The sequence below is a fragment of the Xenopus tropicalis genome, chromosome 4 (assembly GCF_000004195.4).
Source record: "Xenopus tropicalis strain Nigerian chromosome 4, UCB_Xtro_10.0, whole genome shotgun sequence".
NCBI lineage: Eukaryota > Metazoa > Chordata > Amphibia > Anura > Pipidae > Xenopus > Xenopus tropicalis.
Genome location: NC_030680.2, coordinates 67,896,799 through 67,916,484, shown reverse-complemented (window position 1 = coordinate 67,916,484; position 19,686 = coordinate 67,896,799). Strand labels below are relative to the sequence as shown.

General features: G+C 37.3%; 1 protein-coding gene across 3 annotated transcripts in view; it reads left to right on the top strand.

Moving 5' to 3' along the window:
• Positions 1 to 756: 756 nt before the first annotated feature.
• The window catches only part of kctd15 (potassium channel tetramerization domain containing 15), a 32,785-nt gene continuing 13,855 nt past the window's right edge, over positions 757 to 19,686 (top strand). Inside the window, exons 1-3 of one of the 3 annotated variants that reach the window (NM_203908.1) lie at positions 757 to 989; positions 6,919 to 7,094; positions 12,047 to 12,191. In NM_203908.1, the coding sequence (NP_989239.1) occupies positions 6,931 to 7,094; positions 12,047 to 12,191 (309 nt within the window). In that variant the 5' untranslated portion in view covers positions 757 to 989; positions 6,919 to 6,930. Of the gene's footprint in view, positions 990 to 2,516; positions 2,743 to 6,166; positions 6,335 to 6,918; positions 7,095 to 12,046; positions 12,192 to 19,686 lie in introns of those variants that run through there. The other 2 variants (XM_018092973.2, XM_012960765.3) reach the window with 2 other exon arrangements.

The following is a 19,686-nucleotide window of genomic DNA, read 5'->3' as shown; positions in this document are numbered from 1 at the left end:
GGCATGCTGGGAGCTGTAGTAAGACAAGGTCTTCAGGGCTGCGGGTTGGATATCCCTGATGTAAACACTGAACAATTCTTGCATTCCCCACTCCTTTGCTGGTACTGGGAACCCGGGGCAAATTTCCTCTCTACTTAGCCCTGAATCGCCCCTGAAAACACCCAGCACCATTCCACTTCGCCCAGTTTCTTATCAACAAGTTCAAGTGAGTGGCAGAGTGGCAGTGCCGTCTGAAGGCGCAAAGTCAGAGGATGCGAGAGAAAAACGTGCCCTGTGTTACTTATTTGGGAACTGAAAATTTATGCCTAGTTGAAATTGCCTGAGGAAATATTACATCAGACGAAATGACAATGATTAAAATCAGCTTTCCCCCCCTCTCTCTCTCTCTTTCTTTTTCCTCCTTCCTTTCATGCCTAGCGAAATACATGACAGTAGCCCGGTGATATTCAGCACTATTAAACCGTTATCCCTCTGGTGCTGGTGGAACCGTTACAGGGACCACGGAATTTAAGGGGCAGCGGAAAAATAGTGATTCTAAAAAAAAGGGAAAAAGAGCGAGAGAACGTTCCTTTTTTTTCTTTACTGGAGAAGGGAGAGAGAGGGGGGTGAGAAAATCTCCCATTTTCATTGCAATATGAACGCGGGTTGAGCAAGGCTAGTTAATTGTAGGCTAATCCTTGCCCTGAAGGCGTTTGGGAGCCTTGAGCAAGAATTTCTGTGTGTGCTGCTCTCTGTGCTCTCTCTGTTATTGGGAGACGGGTTCCTGGCGTTCTGCTCTCACACACCAGCCTGCTCCTTTTTCTCTCACACACTCATTGGGGATTTTTTTTTCTTTTTCTTTTCTTGGGGTGTTTTTTTTGTGTGTGTGTTGGAGACAAGCTGAAGGTGGGGGAACACACAGAGAAGGGGGCACCATACCCACAGCAAGAGGAGAAGCTGCTGAGAAGCGAGTGAAGCTGAAGGGGGAGAGACTTTGTCCAGCTATCAAGGTAAGGAGAGCAGTGAAGTGCCGGGCACTGGGGGGCTATGTGCGGCTTTTTTGGGGGGGAGGAAAGGGGGGAAGTGACTTGAACAACTAGCCTGCTCATCTCCCCCCCGGACAGGGATTCCGAATCCAACTAGTCACCCCCCTTTTGTTCAGCGCCAGGGTTCCCTCCTCCTCCCATAACAACACAAGGAGTCCCAGGGCTGGTGGGGTGTCCCTGCTTGCAGTGGATCTAATTGGGCTGGATCCAGTGGGAAATGTGCTGCGCTTCCCAGACACAGAGAGAGGGCAGGGCTGGTTGTGGGGTAGGGCAGAGAGGGCATTTGCCCAGGGCCCCCCATTAGCAGACAGGCTGTGTTGGAATGTAGATAAAAGTGAAACAGGCAAATCCTATTGTTTATTTCCGTATGTACATCGTCAAAGCCCTGCACTGCAACTTTTAAGAGGGAATGCTGGGAGTTGTAGTATAACAAAAGTTAAAGGACTTCTAGACATTACTGATTTATTTATTCCCACATTAGGGGCCCCAGCCTTCTAGCAATGTTAGAGGCACTTCTTCTCCTACTTCAGGCCTTAGGGGCAATGGGTGTGCATGGGGGTTTTGGGGTGAGCTTGGTAACCAATTCTTTCCCATAACTGTTCTTTGACTTTGCTAAGGACCGCGGGCCTTTGGCCTGTAGGGTTTTTCTAGCTATGGCCGAACTACAATTTCCAGAATACCCCCCGGAGACAAAGTGTATCAACCACAGCTCTGAAAGAGAAGTATAGCCAGAGCAGTGCCTTCTGGGTCCCCTAGGATGTGGGCATTTTGCTTGCTTCACCCCCAGTTTGTATTGCTGCTCTTTGCATGCCATTGCTCCCACATTGCTCACAATCTGTGGAGTCTTAATTATTGTGCCCTTTATTTAGAGAAATCTGAGAGGCTTTCCAGGACCCAAAAACTGAGAGCTAAAAAACTTTATAGTGTGATGGATTAAATGGGTCAATTAAGCTAAAAGGTTAACAAAACTTTGCTGATAAAGTACTTGTACGAAACTTTCTTGTAGTCTTGTTGTCTAACAAACTTTCCTTATGTAAAACCTTGTACCTGTTGTTGGACATATATAATGTTCTGGTGCACCTACCTAGGCATCTGCTTGCTGTTATACCATTTTTAGTATATATATATATATATATATATATATATATATATAGTGATATAGTAATGTTATATATTGTCAGATGTTAAGTTGTGTTTAAATTATATCCATTCGCTATATGTGGGGATTTAATTGATGTTCTGTCATATATAGGGTTCTGGTACACATTACTCCTAAATTAGTTGTCAGATTCTGCTACTGAAATAAATGAATGTTCTTGTCCTTAGGTCTTTTTATATAAGAACTCTAGTAGATATACCTAGCCTATCCTTTAGTGTTCTTTACAGATTTGATATTCCTAGTCTTCTCTACCAAGTGTTTAATTTAAGACGGGATCTCCGCACAGTGAAATCATCCATAAAAACTCTGGTGCAAAAGCCTAGAAAATGTGAAAATAATATTACTAAAAAGTAGGCAGCAACTGTAATTTGCAACTCTATGCATTCCATGTCTGCCAGACCAGTCCCTACAGTCAGTTTTCCTATTAAAACCTCATGACTGCCAGACACAGACAGGATGTTGCTTATTGTGTCATTACAAGCAGACTGATCTAGTAAGTGCAAGGCTGATAAATACATCTCCCTCAGCTCCCCAAAGAAGCATCAAATAGCTGTCCAGGTGAATATGGTGTGATGTACCTAGGAGCATGGCTGTCTTCTTCCAGCAGCTCTAAGGCAGGCAGACATCAGGCAGCATTTCTTTCCTGTTCCTAATCCTTTAAGTTTGCACACAGTAACCAGTACTGTGATCCTTATCAGAGTCATGTTGTAGATTGTGTACAGTTCCCCTTGCCCACTGGGGCAATGCCTTGCTGGCTTATTTGGCAGTGACAGTGTTAATAGGGAGGAAGTCGCCAAATGCAGGTTTTGTAACACAACTTTTTTATTTAAATATTACTTGGACAATGAACTTGACTTAAGCTCATGTTTATAATGCTTCTTAAGTGTGATAGCTTACATGCAGCAGCAGCCCCTCTTCTTACTTTTTCTATTGTTAGTCCCAGACTCCCAGGGTGTTTCTTGCTTCTTTTCAACCTTTCACCTACACAGTCCTCTCTCTCTCTGTTTCTCTGCTTTCTCCCTGTGTAGTTTATTTCTGCTCTCTGTTCCCAACATCAACAGCAGTATTGGTTACTAGGGCCCCGAGCGATATGCAGAGGTGGGAAAGCTTCATCCGCCCAAAACTTCTAACACTTTTGAAGTTTATTCTTTTTCTATTCTTTTTTTTTTGTGGGATCTGAATGTATCATCATCCACTTTGTGCGTGTATTAAATGAGGAGTATTCCTGTAGGCTTTTGAATAAGAAAGGCAACACCCTGGAATATTCTGCAGTTTCAACATTCTTTGCTTCGGGCAGATGCCCCAGGCAAGAAGCTGAATGGAGTTCTTAAAACTGCCTTCTGTTTACCTTTTATGGTTAAAATAACAGCTTAGCAAAGAGGCAACTTCATGGAGAAACGATTTTGTGAAATCATCTCAAGCTGTAGCAGCATAGCTAGTTTAATCACCCCTAGAGAGCTGAACAACTGTGAGCACAATGGGACACAAAATCATTTTGTGTGTAAATGAGCATAGCATTCTGATTATTTCACTTTACATGGGCAAATAGCTTTTACAAGCAGCATTTGTGCAGTAAGGTCTATAAAGACAGGGGGAAACAATCTTGCTCTGAAAGAACTTGATGTGTAATTCTTGAAAGGAAATAAAGAAAAAAAAAAAGACATTTCCACATAATTTGGGGACCAGGCGGTATTGGTTTTGCCTACGGCAGGATCGGCTGCTGCTGAATACTTGTTTGTGCTTTAAATTTTTTTTCATGCAATTAAGGATAGTGGTTATTTTACATAGAACAGACTAATTTAATTGCACTTAACCCAGTGTATGCCTGAAGGACACGCAATGCCTTGTGCTGGAGGGACAGGGTCACTAGTAAAACCAAATGATTGCATATAGTTTTGTTCAGGGAATTAGTAAGTTGTTTATGTAATTATGTAATTATTTAGATATGTTTATATATTATTTTTGTGTGATCTATAGCCCATAACCTACCTCAGAGTATCTCAGTAAGAGATCTATTATCCAGAAACCCATTATCTAAAGGCTCAGAAAATAAAGAAATACCATTTTCTCAAGTCCAATGGTCCTTGGTTGCAAAACATTCCCATTTGGTTTTTTAATGTTTAAATAGTAACCATTAGAAATATTGCCCTAAATTATGGAAAACCATTTAAGCATAGAACCGTAGGTCCTATGCATTCTTTATAATACATCACATATCTGTAATATTGTATGTGAAATAATGTTTATTATCAGATTTCAGCTCCAAATACTTGCTATAATGTAACTCTGATTAATACATGGAAAACCATTTTGGGAAATGAACATGAACATCATTTTGCCAATGTATGGACCTCCATCAGCCAAAATACCAATTTTGTTGTGCTGGCCCTCAACATGGAAGCATGAATTAATACATTTAGCTTTCAAACTTTTAGTGGCAGTACCTCATTCTTTTGTACAAAATAGCTCAGATACTTTTCATTGTAATAAAACCTCACCTTGGCCCTGACCATGCATAGCATATAACTGAATCAGCTTAGCAAGGCATCTCTAATGCACATGAAAATAAGCACCCCATTGGAATCAGTCCATCGCATCTTTAAACAAAGAAAAAACAAATGCAGATGTTTCCAATGTTCTCAATGAGGTCTAGATCCAAACAACTGGGGCATTGTAAGTATGGAATCTAGAGATTCTAATGACCTTTCAAAAGTTCATGGTCTGTGAAATGTTCTGCAGTATGACGTTTCCAGCTAAGTAATTATCCCTACAATCCACATTTCAGTACATAATCCAAACTTTTTGTCAGTTATAAGCATGGGACACAGGTTATTTGTATATATTTATTCTGTTCTTCTTTTTCCTTATTATAATGTCTCATACTTATTATACTCTTGTTTTAGCAAAATAAACACAAACTTCAGCCAGTTGGCCCATGAAAAACTTACAGCATAGTAATTGTAATGAAGAAAGCTGGCTCTTTCATTGGCTGTTAACTTTTTAACTCCACATTAATATACGGCTCCTCTCTGTGCTTAGCGAATGGGTGCCATTCATTCATTAGCATCTTGATTGCCCATTCTGGCCCATAGTTCTGTATATAATGTCATTACAATTCTGGCTGTCTGAAGCACCTGACAGTATTAGGAAACGGTGGGTTACATTTTAGCCGAAACTGTTGGTTGCATTAAGTGCTGGGTTGATAAAGATCCAGGTGTAAAAGGTAAAATGCTTATAATTAAGAAATAACATATTTAATTACCCACTATTGCAAGTAATGATAATTATTGTCCCTTACAAAGCTCAAATTTCATACTGGATAAACCAATACAGTTTTTTTTGAAGAGCAGATAAATTATGTGACAAAAATGTAATTTTCCCCCAGCTATGATTAACTAAAAACATGGTTAGAAGCTTAGACTAGAGAGAACTCTATAGGGTTAGGAGAGTTGGGAGTTTAGAAGAACCTTAGGTACAGTGCAATATTAACATGTTTTTTTGCGTTTTTTTAATAGAATTTTTCATTACCTCATACAGTATGATATTTAAAAACTCATTTACATTGGTGTGCAAGGTGCAGAGCGAAAAATAAGTAGTCACCGTAGAAAGCAGACTAACCATTAATTTTATGCCTGCATTTTTGAACTTATAGCAGCAGTGAAGGATCCCAAATGAAGTTAAGTGACAGTTCAGAATCCTCTTTTGCCTTAAAGCATCTGGATCCATTTGGGGCTCTTATGATCCCACAGAGATCAGTGGACACTAATTATATTAAACTCAGCTAAGAAGGAAGGACACACATGCCTGTTTATTCCACACAGAGAATGTCCACAAAGGTGGAGCATAGAGACTGATGCTTGTAAGCACTTGTCTCCTGGTACACATGTGGGACTTCCTAACCTTCTGACCAGAGGTTTAACTGGGGCTAAAGAAGCCTTGGTGTATTTGCAAAGTTTGCTCATGTCATCAGGCACAGAATTACAACCACAGAAAAGGGTTTGCTGAAGCAGAACATCAGAACTTAAACAACATTTAATTATAGTAAAACAATGCACAAGAAAGACTAGAACTGGATCAATCTTCTAAGAAACGGCTTCGTTACAGAGAAATATAACCACAACGAAAACCTTTTAACAATGTCATTTCAAAGGTGACTTCCGAAAATTCATACTAAATAAATTTGAACTGATTTTTTCTTTCTTTTGTGGCTTTTTCCTTTTCATTGGATATTTTGATGGCATAGAAGTGAATAAAACAGAATGATTGTAGTGTAACAGGATTGATATGAAATGTACTCCTTGTGTATATTATATGCCTTAGGTACTGAGGAAGTCACTAATTTGGAGGTGTCTCGTTATTGAGACAAACTTGCAAAAGCCCCTGAATCCCAATTCACAAATTGGTTATTCGTTTGTCAGGGGATATTTCACATCTAACACATAAGCCCACGACCTTTAATTAGAATTTTGCAGTTTGTTTTATGCCCCTTGAGGCTGACACCTTGAAAAAAACGTTCCTTGGTTTCTTATTGCTAATAAGCATATTCCTCCTACCCTCTGGTATTTTGTAGAAAATGATGCAAATATACTTAATTGCAGCAGTGGCAATAATTTGTTAGCTGAGTATAGGATCAGGCAGATGTAAAAATGATCTGATTAGATCTATGATCACATCACAATCAGATAATACCACCGTGTACTGAATGAGAGGTTCTTTTAATTCTTTCTCATCCAGGAGGGAAGCAAAATGTCCCGTCTGTCTTTAACCCGCTCACCGGTTTCTCCCCTGGCTGCCCAAGGAATACCTCTTCCAGCACAGCTTACCAAATCCAATGCTCCGGTACATATTGATGTAGGAGGGCACATGTATACCAGCAGTCTGGCCACCTTGACAAAGTATCCAGATTCTAGGTAAGATGAGAATTTTTCTCATATATATGTATATTGTATGTCTTTTATGCATTTTCAGGGCAGTTCAGAACAATTAAAATATACTGATTGTTCATGTTTAATTAAATTCTGTAAATGTATTGTTTAAACAGGTGCCTTTATTGTCCCTTTGTTGTGTTTTAGCACAAGGTAGATTCTGAAACCAAGTCATTGTAAAACTGCAGGTGGATTAAATGTGCAGTATTCATGATTTAAAATACAATTATGTATAGCAGAAATGAAAGGGTACAGGAAAGCAAGGGACATTAAGCTTAGAACATTTTAAATACGGATCCCCTCTTGTCAGCATTAGTGTCTATCTGCTTTTGAGCTTTGCTGTTCTTAGAGCGCTTTAAATGGTTTGATATACCACTTTGAGCTTCCATTAAACTATGCAAAATACTTGTAATTGTATTAAATCATTTAATACAATTATTTTAAATAGTATGCTGACAGTAAGAATGTTCCATTGTGATATTCTTATATTTCACATGACACCCCCAGAGCACTAGAAAATAAGTGTGGGTGCAGACACTTAAAATATATACTAAGACTAGAAGCACAAAGACTCTCTCACAAATGGAGTTACCAGGCTTTATTGTTTTACTATTCTTCCACATCAAGCATGCTTCTAAGGTCATGATTTGTTAGTCTCTATAAGGTATCTGTGTAACATACAGAAACTATGAAAAGACTTCACCTCCATTAAGTATACTTTTTGATTTCTTGTTTGATATTTAGCTGCCAGACCAATATTTTAGAATTGTTTTTTAAAGGTAAAATGTGATATAGAAAGAAACATAGAAGACATTACTTTAGTATTTTTTCTTTTTTAATAATGTTAAATATAATCAAGTCATAGTCAGATATTAGTAGAGACCCTTGGGCAATCTTTATGACACCTAAGGCCTATGTCATATAGGGATATTGGTAACTGTTGGAACTAAGCCTCATTGTTATGCATAGTAGACTACAATTCTTCTAAAAATAAAGCCACTTTGTCATGCCTAATGTCTCAGTGAGATTTAGCATTATTTATGGCATTGTGCTTCATTGACCTTTTAACACTTCTGAAATCACATGGTGAACTATCAGGCAGTTAAATGTATCCTTCAATAAATAGTATAGGAAGATCAACTTTTAACCTGTTGTTTTTAAACTTTTTAAAATGCTGCTTTTTTTCTTCTTTGTATACTGAAGACTGATTTGAAACATTTGTGGAACGTGTTTAGTCTAGTTATATATATTGACTATCCATATAAATATATATATATATATAATTTTTTTTTTTTTTGAGAGGGCTAATTTTTAGGAACTGCATTCTTTCTTCTATTCAGCTATTTATAATGTAGACAGAAAGCTGAACACCTTTGTTGGTAGTGGCTACTACAGTATAAAACTCATTATACACTGAAAATACTACATACTAGTTCAGTAATCTCTTACACTTTTTTTTTATACCTTTACTTGATTGGATATAGTTTTGCTTGTGTTTGGGTAACTAGAATCAGGACCATAAAGTGTTTGCAGAATTTTGGCAGTTGAGAACTTCCAATCTTGCCTCCACTGCTATTTCCACTGATTCTAGGATTCATGTATGCTCTCATGTATGTTCATTATCATGAACATACATGACCTTTCATTATACATTATCATTTCCTAGGAAAAAGCAACAGGGGAGCCGGACAACTGTACATGCTTAATTATGAGCTATATCTATGGTGTGTGGTGCAGCCAAACATTAGGGAGCAAATAGTAGGATAGACATTCTGTTAACACTTGTGTAACAACTCTTTGGTGCAAGACCAGAGAAAGGAAGAGAAGAGCTTATTGGGTGATTTGTACGAATAGAAGGTTATTAAATGCCACTGTGTTTAGACTGCATACATGTTGAATAAGTAAATCAGATGCTTTACTGTGGTTTTAAGAGCTATAAGGCAAGGCTAGGCCCACCAATGAAAGAGACAAATGTCCTTTTCTCAAGAGCTGTGATTAAGGGGGTTGTACTTAAACGTACACAAAACATACCACTTACAAAACCTTTGGGGCCAAGAGCTAAACTTTAGATATCTATTTGGTTTCAGCATTATTTTACTTAGTTTATTTTTCTTAGCACCTGCTTACTTGTTTTATACCAAACTGTCGAAGTGAGCAGCATCATACAAAATTCTGTTTTTTATCTGTATTTATTTTGAAACTACCTTGTGGCCCATAGCACACAGGGCATCTTTTCCAGGAGTAATTTACTTCAATGGAATCCCCCTATCATTAGCAGTGACTGGCAGATTCCATTTATGTATATGAAAGATTGTATGGCCACATTTGGGCGCTTCTCTGCTGACTGAAAAATACCAGCACAGGATATGTCCCATGTGCTTTAGAGATATTTAGGTTTACAGACATTTTATAAAGGTAAAAAAAAATTGTCACATGGAGGGGGATTTATTACTGAGTTACAATATACACTGATGTCAATAAACTACTTGAGGAAATTGTTGCAACCTTTTGTTAGCCATGCAGCTGTCTCATGCTGTTTTTAACTCCCACATAAATTGGGTGTGCTCCTTGTACAGGTATCAGACCCCTTATCCGGAAACCCGTTATCCAGAAAGCTCCGAATTACGGAAAGCCCGTCTCACATAGACTCCATTATAAGCAAATAATTCAGAATTTTAAAACTGATTTCCTTTTTTTATGTAGAAATAAAACAGAACCTTGTAATTGATCCCAACTAAGATATAAATAATTATTGGATGCAAAACAATCCTATTGGGTTTAATTAATGTTTTATTAATTTTTTAGTAGACTTAAGGTATGGAGATCCAAATTATGGAAAGACCCCTTATCCGGAATACCCTTGGTCCCTAGCATTCTGGATAATGGGTCCTATACCTGTACTTTTGGAAATGAAAAAAGATAAACTCTTGAACAGTGTGGCTTTTTCATATGGCACAAAGATAATTGTTCTTGTCAGACCTGACAGATGGGAATTTGACAACCTACCTGATTTTTTTGGGACTTTTACCTTTTGTTTTTTTAAAAGAAGATGTCCTTTTGCTGCATATTGTATGATAAACCTTACCTCTTTTGTCCTAAAGCACCCCTACTAACTATGTTATAAAACTCTTGAATTTCAGATGTCTTCCGAGGAGCACAACCCTCCTTGATCCTTCATGTCCTTGGTGATGGTGTTTTCTGTGTTTCAGAAATGTTGTTTCTGTGTCACTTGGATTCACCAAATTAAAGGGGATGTAAAGTCAAAATCTTTTCTATAACTAGTGTTTATATATAGGCCTAATATAGAAAATCGCTATAACAGATGTTGTTCAGGTGGCAAAACAGTTCAAACGTGGTTAAAACACAGCTAACAGGAGCTCTGTATTCATTAGTGTCTGCAGCCAAATGAGGAGTGGGCGTGTTTCACATTCTGCTTATGTTTCACTTCCTTATCTGTGCTTGACTTGCTCTTATCAGCAACTGACCAATGACATTCCAGTAAACAAAGTCCTGTGCTTTTTTTAAAGTCTGGTATAGGACAGTCACTGCTTTTTTTTTCCTCAAGGCTGTCACGGAGCAGTTTTCTGCTTTTTTCCACATCAGGACCTCCACTGGCCATGTAGGCTTCCAGGAGCTGTGATCAGAGCTCATTTCAGAGGAATAGCATAAGATGCAAAATACAAAGGCTTCTTATTAAAAATCAGTAGAGAATTTCATTTGGTCTAAATAACACACACAAAGATTATGATTTTTTACTTTACATCCCCTTTAAGATCTCTTAAAGTTAAACCTTTTTGTTTCTGTAGTAAAGCAATCATCATGACAGCCTGCACACTGATTTTGTTGTTCTTAAATCCAGTGTATTTGATGTTACTGCAAGAAGCAGTTTTCTCATTTTTTGTCAACTTACATATTTTTATTTTCACCGGTTATCCCAAAATATTCATTAGCAGGCATTTCTACAAAAAGTCATAAAAACGCATGTATATGTCTAATGCTCCTTCCAATTTACAAAATGAGGCCATTTGGTCATAATTGAGTATGCCTGTCCTTGTGATTTGCACAGTAGCAGTGCTATGATGAATGCTTCTAACCCAGCTCTCTTGATTCTGTACAGAACAACAACAGCAGATTGCCCAAGGCACGGTGAGATTTAGAGCTGCGGGCTATTGACCTAGTGGTGCAGCTGTACCATGTGCAGATTTGGTCAGGAAGAAGCTGTGTGCGAGGGGGGAGGGAGCTGTCTCTGCATTGCTATTTACATGATCAGAAATCATACAAGCACCTTTTTGCCAAAGCAAACCCATTTGAAATAAGAATGCTTTCGGATTTATTAGCAATCTATATCTGTAAAAAAATCCGCAGGTCATGCAGATAGTGTGTTCAGCATAACAGCAACAATAATAAACTTTATATGCTTCCCCCTGAACTGATACATCCAAATACATTTCTATATGTTCTTCCAAACTTGGTCACTGCTATCCAAAGATGTCTTCATCAATTTAACCAACTCGTCATACTGTTTCTTGCTTTATGCTTACTTTGTAAAATAATAATAGTGCTATGTTTTACTGTATTATTAATGCCCCCTCTAAACAATTTAGTAACTATCTTGATAACAGATAAGATCCCCTTTATTTTCCCAAAAATAAATAGTAGAATTGCTCTAAGGAAGATATTTAGCAGGAAATGTCTCTGTATGAATCTCCAGCTGTTGCTATACTATAATTCCTAGCATCCCTTAATAGCTAATGGGGTTTTTGTGGGATGTGGAAAGTTGCAGTTGTCTAACAGCTGGACAGTTGCTTAATGAGTAAATCAAACTGTCGGTATTGTGCTATTATTATTGATTGCAGCAATTGGTGTGTTTATGCACATACATGCTTTATCAATGCCAGAAGATGTATGAAAACACTTTTTTGGTATCTTCTTTTCAGAATAAGTCGGCTGTTTAATGGAACAGAACCTATTGTACTGGACAGTTTAAAACAACATTATTTCATTGACCGAGATGGGGAAATTTTCCGATACATTTTGAGCTTTCTGAGGACCTCTAAGCTGCTTCTACCAGAAGACTTTAAGGTAAGAGGGTAAAAGGCCATTTTCTAAATCTTTCTTCAGGGTAAAATTCCACTGACTTTCTTCAGAAGTATTTTAAAAAGCCAAATCCCTTAAAGGCATGTGACCATAATGCAACTTTGCAGTTGCTGCACCCTTTTAGCTTTTTGCCATGCCCTGTAAAAGACATAACTTACAGTAAACTTAACAATATCTATTGTTAATCCAGAGATGCTAGACCACACAAGAACTTTTTTTGTTTACAATAAATGCATTCCATCAAAATACTATTGACAGCGTATAATATTAGAAAAACATTGCTTTGTTCTTTTGATTTACTGTTACATATTTACTTGTAACATAAAGAGCAAAATGAGAGAAAAAAGGATGTGAGGAAAAAGGCATCATACCAGACAACATGAGAAATGTAAATAAAGGTCTTCTGGGCTTATTCCCCATAGAAATAAACCAGTGTTTATTTAATAAACTGTCAGCATTATATAGGTGACCCATCTGATTGTCAAGTATATACATGTGCCAGGGAAGACTTATGGTAAACAGCAATATTGCATAGTTATCCGATGCTGTAGAATGCTTACAAACCATTTTATGGGACGCCAGTGGAAAAGACTTCATATAAAGTACGTGTGTATTTAAGAGTGATATCTGCCAATTTGGAGGTGCATCATTCCATTTTAAGCTGGGCATGCGCGCTCCAATATAATATTTATAACTTAACAAATATAACTTTGTTTCATATGATTTCTGGAGCTTGTATGGGTTACAAATAATTGTTCCGTCAATTTTCGGATCACGGCAATCGGTCATTCAGTTGATCAGACAGGTCAGAAAATTTCTGTCTGATAACGATAATATCTTTGCATGTATTGCACAATGTAATGTATTCTTCTTTTCCTAATGTGCTGTTGCCAATACTTTTGCAAGTGCTATGATTGTTGTCTGTAAATTTATGGGCAGAACATTGTCCAATTAGTTATTTTTCCGACAATTTAAAGCTAAATGTTAGTTTTAGATCGTTGCATTAAAACATACGATCAATATCGAAATGTTCATTGTATCACAACTAAAATCTGAACATAAATGGCCTGCTTTATGCAAGTGGTGGAAAAGACTCTGTTTGGATGGGCTGATAGATGAGGAAAAAAATTTGAAAAAAGGTAATTGCTGACATTTTAGCACCCTTGGGTTATTTGGGTACACACTTGGGGGCACATTTACTAATCCACGAATGCATCCGAACATGTTTTTTTCGTAATGAGCGTATACTCCGCTACTTGTTTGTACCTTGTGTGACTTTTTCGACACTTGCACAACTTTTTCTATGCTTGCGCGACTTTTTCGTATTTTTAGTGCGAAAAAACTGGATTGGTTTTGCCGCTGTTTACAATCGCTACGAAAATTTAGAAACTTTCGGATCGCCAATACATGACTAATACTTTTTTTCGGAAGCATTTTCGTGATATTTGCGATCTTCAGAAATTTTCGTTTCCAATCCAAATTTTTCCCATTCGGGATTCGAACTCGTGTTTTGATAAATCTGCCCCTTGGTGTATGGGTAACAACTGATCCAGTCCATGGACCTACAGTTGGAAAGCCCTGATTTAAGTACCGTATGCTTGAACTATAATTACATTTACAATGGATTTGGCACTTGCGCATGAACTGATCACATTAAACACTGCTAGAACATGCAAATTAAATTCTAATAGTGTAACTTGATTATTAAAAGTATATTAAAAGTAAGTGTTGAACAAAATTCTGGTTAATGTACTCCAATGTATGGGGTCATGTGTAAAAGTGCTTTGCATGTCTATTTGCCCATTAACTTGACTACTGTGACTAGATGAAGAATCCTCAGTCACACTAAGAACATATGTGTGGTAGTGATATTCAAATTGCATAAATGCTACAGGGCCATCAAGCAAGTAGGCATATGCCTAGTTTGGGCACACATGTGGTAGAGTAAAGCAGGCAAATCTAATAATTTGGGCCCCAGATCAGCCACCAGAACACAAGGTGACTGGTTAAACTGAAAACTTGCTAGAAAGTGTGTAATTGGTTAAACTGAAAGCTAACTATAAAGTGTGTGACTGGTTAAACTGAAAACATACAAGAAAGTGTGTGATTGGTTAAATTAAAAGCTTACTAGAAAGTGTATGATTGGTTATTATGAGTTAATTGATCTGTGCAGGATTTTTTCACTACAGTGCATAGAAGCCTGTTTGTTACTGCATATACTTTCATAGTTAAGTTTAACAGGTGCAAAACTTTAATTTATAATCCCAGAGAAAGCCAGACTACTCCAGGTAAAGATATATTTTGCTGGCAGCCATAGTGTAAAGTTGGCTTTGCATTTTAAGCTATGTTGGTTGTGTCGCTTTATCTTATAAACAATCGAACAAGACATTTAATAAATTGGAATAATTGGTGTTTCTGGTAAATAATAACAAGCCTTGTGTTTATGTTTTTCTAATTTGCAAACACTTTGGGTTGTGTAAAACCAGACTTGCTTTTTTAGTCCAATATAGTGCCTCTTTTTAAATAAATCATTACAACTGGTTCCTGAATATTTATCAGCTTTCACCTTTGTGAAATAAAATAGAGTATGTGCCTTTAGGTTACATCAAGTTGCACTTCACTTCTGAAGTTGAGAATGCTGTTAAAAATGGAATTTAGATTGTGCAACAATGCTAGGTCCCTGCTTATGCCTGAACACCAAAGTCATGGGTGCTATAAGTGTTTATCTCTCTGTTTATTTTGCATCACTTAAGTTGAATGTGTGAAAGTGCTATAGACTGTGAAGAGCATTAAAGTTTGGAAAATACAATTAACCATGCACTACAATCTAAACCTGAATTTTATTTGTGTGGCTTCTTGTATAGTTGTAATCAAAATGCCACAGGACACCTGCAGCAAAGGGAATAAAGTACAAATATGTTGTCCAAAATTATTTTCCAAATTGTTGGTGATCATCTGTGATGTTTAATTACACATTAATACTGAAGATTTTGTTATGTTACAAATTTTGGTTTTGCTCAGTGTAGACGCTGGGGGGAAATTACAAAAGGGTTGCTAAGTACACAGTTCTTTAAGTGACGGTCGCCAAATTTTAAAAATGTAGTAACGATGCCAAATTTTAAAAAGTGTTGCGCAGTAGAGTGAAAAGCTGGCTTTTTTGTTAAAGTGCGGCTTTTCACTCTACTGTACATGCGCGCAAATTAGGAAGGGGAAACGCTCTCAGGTACCCTGGGCTAGTGTACTTATAGACTTTAATGAGACCTGTCATCTTTTTTCAGTATATAATGATATATTAAAACAATATCACCAGCAATTGTCAGTCGGTGATTTATATTGGAACTGTAGGATCAGTTTGGTGACCCTTCAAGCAAAGGTTTAAGACAGTCAATATCTGGTGCTATTGCAGCTCATGATGAAAAATAGGAAACTACATTGGCAAATAATATTGATTTGTATGGGTTAACAGCACCATCAATTGCTGTAACTTAGAATTATTACACTTCTATGGTCCATATGGTTCATATGTGAAAATTTGCCATAAACTGTTTTGGATAAATTGCAAAAATATTATAATTGTACTTGCTCTCTTAAAATTAGTCACTGAAACACTTTAAAAACAGAATCATAAAGCAAGGAACTTTTGAAAAAAATCAATAAATGCACCCTCTCATTTTTATTTTTGCACCTTTCCATAATAAATGTGATCCTGCCTTTTTTAACTAAGTACAAGAGGTCTTTAAAATATTTGGGTTCAAGCTAGTCATTTTTATACATTCCTTGGTACACACGTTACCAAGGAACATCCCCTATCTGTCTGATTACAAAATCCAGTCAGTTAGGGACTGCATTGGCCCTTGATACCATACTTTCCAGACAGGTGGATGTTGACTTAATAGAGAAGGAAAGGCTAATAAAGAGTTAATCTCAAGCTGCAGGCATACCTTCAGTTCTCTCAATAGTGCCCTTAGGTCTTCCCATATTTCACCTGTTCAGATGATCAGAAGCCAAACAGGAAGAAAAAACGCTGAGCTGTGTAAAGAAAGTTCCCATAATGCCTCGCTCCTGCACCGAGACCAAGACCGGTGTACATGCTCAGTTTGTAAGACTATGAGGAAGCTTCCTGCTGATTGGCTGAGATCCTTATTCCTAAGGGGGGGGAGTTGTTAGCATTCTTGAGGGAGGGTGGAGCAGGAGAGAGGAGAGAGCTGTTTACATGGACTTTTCTGATGAAGCTTACTTAGTTTTTACCTTTCTTTCTCCTTTAATACCTAAGCTGTTGATATCCTGTAAAATTGATCCTTGTAAATGGAGTTAAGTGCATTCATCAGTTATTAAAGGAGAAGGAAAGGCTGAGTCACTTGGGGGTGCCAAAATGTTAGGCACCCCTCAGTTACTTAACCCCAGGCTGGTGCTTCTGTTAGGAGAAAACCGCAACAGCCCGGGGTACCTGCAGCGACTGTCTCCTGCTCCTTCTGTTGTCGTCCGCATGCACAGTAGAGTGAGAAGCCAAACTTAACGTCTTTTGCATCTACTGCGCATGCGCCGGCCCAGGGATTCCGGAGGAAGAGGAAACACTCGCTGGAGGTACCCTGGGCTGGTGTGGTTTTCTCCTAACAAGGGCACCAGCCCGGGGTAAAGGTAGGCGATTTAAATCACTTGGGGGTGCCTAACATTTTGGCACCCCCAAGTGACTTAGCCTTTCCTTCTCCTTTAATAGTGCTTAGTGATGCCACTTAATGTTGTATGTCTAATTGAAACGTGTGTTTTAATTCACTACTTCTTTTGTTAGGAGTGTCAGTGACATTCACATGTTCAGTGGGCTCTGAGAAGTCTAAGCTTAGGGGTTGTAGCAAATTAACAGAAAATGAGGCCTGTCAAATCAGCTGACTACAAGGTTAATTATTACATTCTGAAGCCAATTGTACTGGTTTCAGAGCTGTGACCTTACTAATCATCCTTATAGGGTGACATATATATTTTATATATAGTGTATATTATGTGTCAGTATCTAAGTGCATAAAAACAGTGCATGTGCAGTGTACCAACAGAAAAGAAGATGGAGAACGACTGGGGTCATCTTTGGAGGCAAAGACCTTCCCTGCTAAAGGGCTATGGTTACCTTGGGCTGGTACAGAAGCCCAAAAAACAAAGCTTTTATTAAAGCTTTAATTACCCTTTAATATGGCCATGGAACCACAGTGACTTGTAATATCCTTATAGTTTATGAGAGGGAGTACATTATTACTAATATAAATAGAATAAAACCCATAGATAATGAAAACAGACTTGTAATAACAGGTACATTTTTCCCCTTCTACTTGGACAGAGAATAAGTAAAAAAGTAAACCCTGCTTGAACTTAACTTTGTGCCCCTTCCATGGTTTTGTAACCCCTGCCAAAAGTGTCTTCTGGCACCCACTATACTAATTAACAGGCCTACAAGTTACACAATAACCTAGTTCAAGTTTTTGGGTGTAAAGAAATCTTTTTGTTTACATGATCCACCCTTTCATAAAGTAAAGCCTGTGCTTGATTTTCATGTTATCTGCTTGTGACTTTAGGAAAGTCATGCATGATCTTGTGCTCTAAGCACCATGCGATAAAGACCCTGGGTCAGATTTGCTTTCCTGTATAACGTTATAGGTGCATATAAATGTGAGGGAACCAGCATGGATAAGAGGTCTTTCTGTAATTCAAATCTCTTTAAACTGTAATTAAACCCAATAGGATTGTTTTGGCTCCAACTAATTAATTATATCTTAGTTGGGATCAAGTACAAGGTGCTGTTTTATTATTACAGAGAAAAAGGAAACCATTTTGAAAACTGTGAATTATTTGATTAAAATGTAGTCTATGGGAGATGGCCTTTTCGTAATTAGGAACTTTCTGGATAATGGGTTTCTGGATAAGGGGTCCAATACCTGTACTTCCATCTATATGTTCTGTTTTTTTAACTGCAGTGTGCCACATAAAGTTAATTTTATATACTGCAAGCAACCAGACTGCTTAGCAAAATTATGTTGGAATAATACATCAAATCAGTCAAAAAATGGATAGTTTCACCTTAGTTATTGCATGCACTCTTACAGGGAACTGTCCATTCCATGTCTCACCTCTTCATTCTAAAGGCTGCCTTTCTAGACCCAAGAGTAAGCATTATGGGAGAATTTTCCTGTGATCTCAGCTAATAACCCAGGGCTTTTCAGAACCTTTGATGTGTCACATGTAGAAGAGGCAAGAGATGCTGTGCTTCTCAAAATTGGCAACCAATAAGATTCTGCCAAAGGGTTTAGTAATTTAATGAAACATATTCGGACTTACCCAAAACCTTAAAGAATATAGCAAACTGCTAATAAATTGTTAGCAGTAACATGACAGGGGATTTGGCAAACACAATTTATTGTCCAAAGATAATGTAAAGAGAGCAATAAATTGCTGCTGCTATTTCTTTTCCCTGCTAGGAGCACACCCACAAGGCTCACAATATCATAATGTTAATTTTATGCCTTTATTTAGCTTTAATTTCTGTCACTTATAATATTCTATAATACCTTGAACTTGTATTTAGTTTTATGTCTGTGAATTGGTTTTTCTTTTAAAATTGTTAGGCTCTCACCTGTGTAACCCAGTTTAATTGTGTGACATTTACAAAAAAATGTTGATAAAAATTGTTAATGGATTCATATCACCTCTTCTGCGGAGATTCTGGTTTTCATTTGTTGGGCTTCCATTTAATATTTAAAGTTTCAAAGAAGAGGAGACAGTTCTAACATTGTCAATAAAATATACAGGATCAGACTTTGTTTTGTGGTGCACTGGCTCTGACAGGTTAAATTATTCTTGCGATTGTTTCTTCAACTGCTTTTGAATTAGCATTGTAATCAAGCAATCCGTTAATCAAAGCATTAATTAATATCTAGTATGGATGGTAGCATGGCTTTTGGGTATTTACAATACTCTTTACTGTTAAATCTAGTGCAATGTTGACAGATAATTAGCTTTGACTACCTTGATGTATCTAAATTCTCCCTGTCCCTTGGGTTTCCGTTCCTGTCACTAATTTCATATTAATATATTTGTTACTTTTGTTTTTGCTTTTTTTTATATAGATTAGCCATTGCTGCTCATGAGTCTGCAGCCCTGCCCTTGATGTAGTCTATATCATTTTCTGCATTACAATTAATATTTGAAATTGTCAAATTTTTTTTTTAATAACAATGATGACACTGAGGTGTTTTGAAGTGAATTTATGTCATACGTTAAGTAATGCTGAAATTCTGATGTAATGTCTATGAAACAATTTGAGCTCCTTTGGTCTTTTTTTTTTTTTACTAAAAGCACTACAATAGTAAGCAGTGGGTGAAAAGAATAACAACTACAACACTTCTATAGACTTTTATAGTTTACAAGAAAGTCATTTTTAAAACATCATTTTAAATTTGGCAATGCCCTTTAATGTGTAATATATATTTAATGGAAT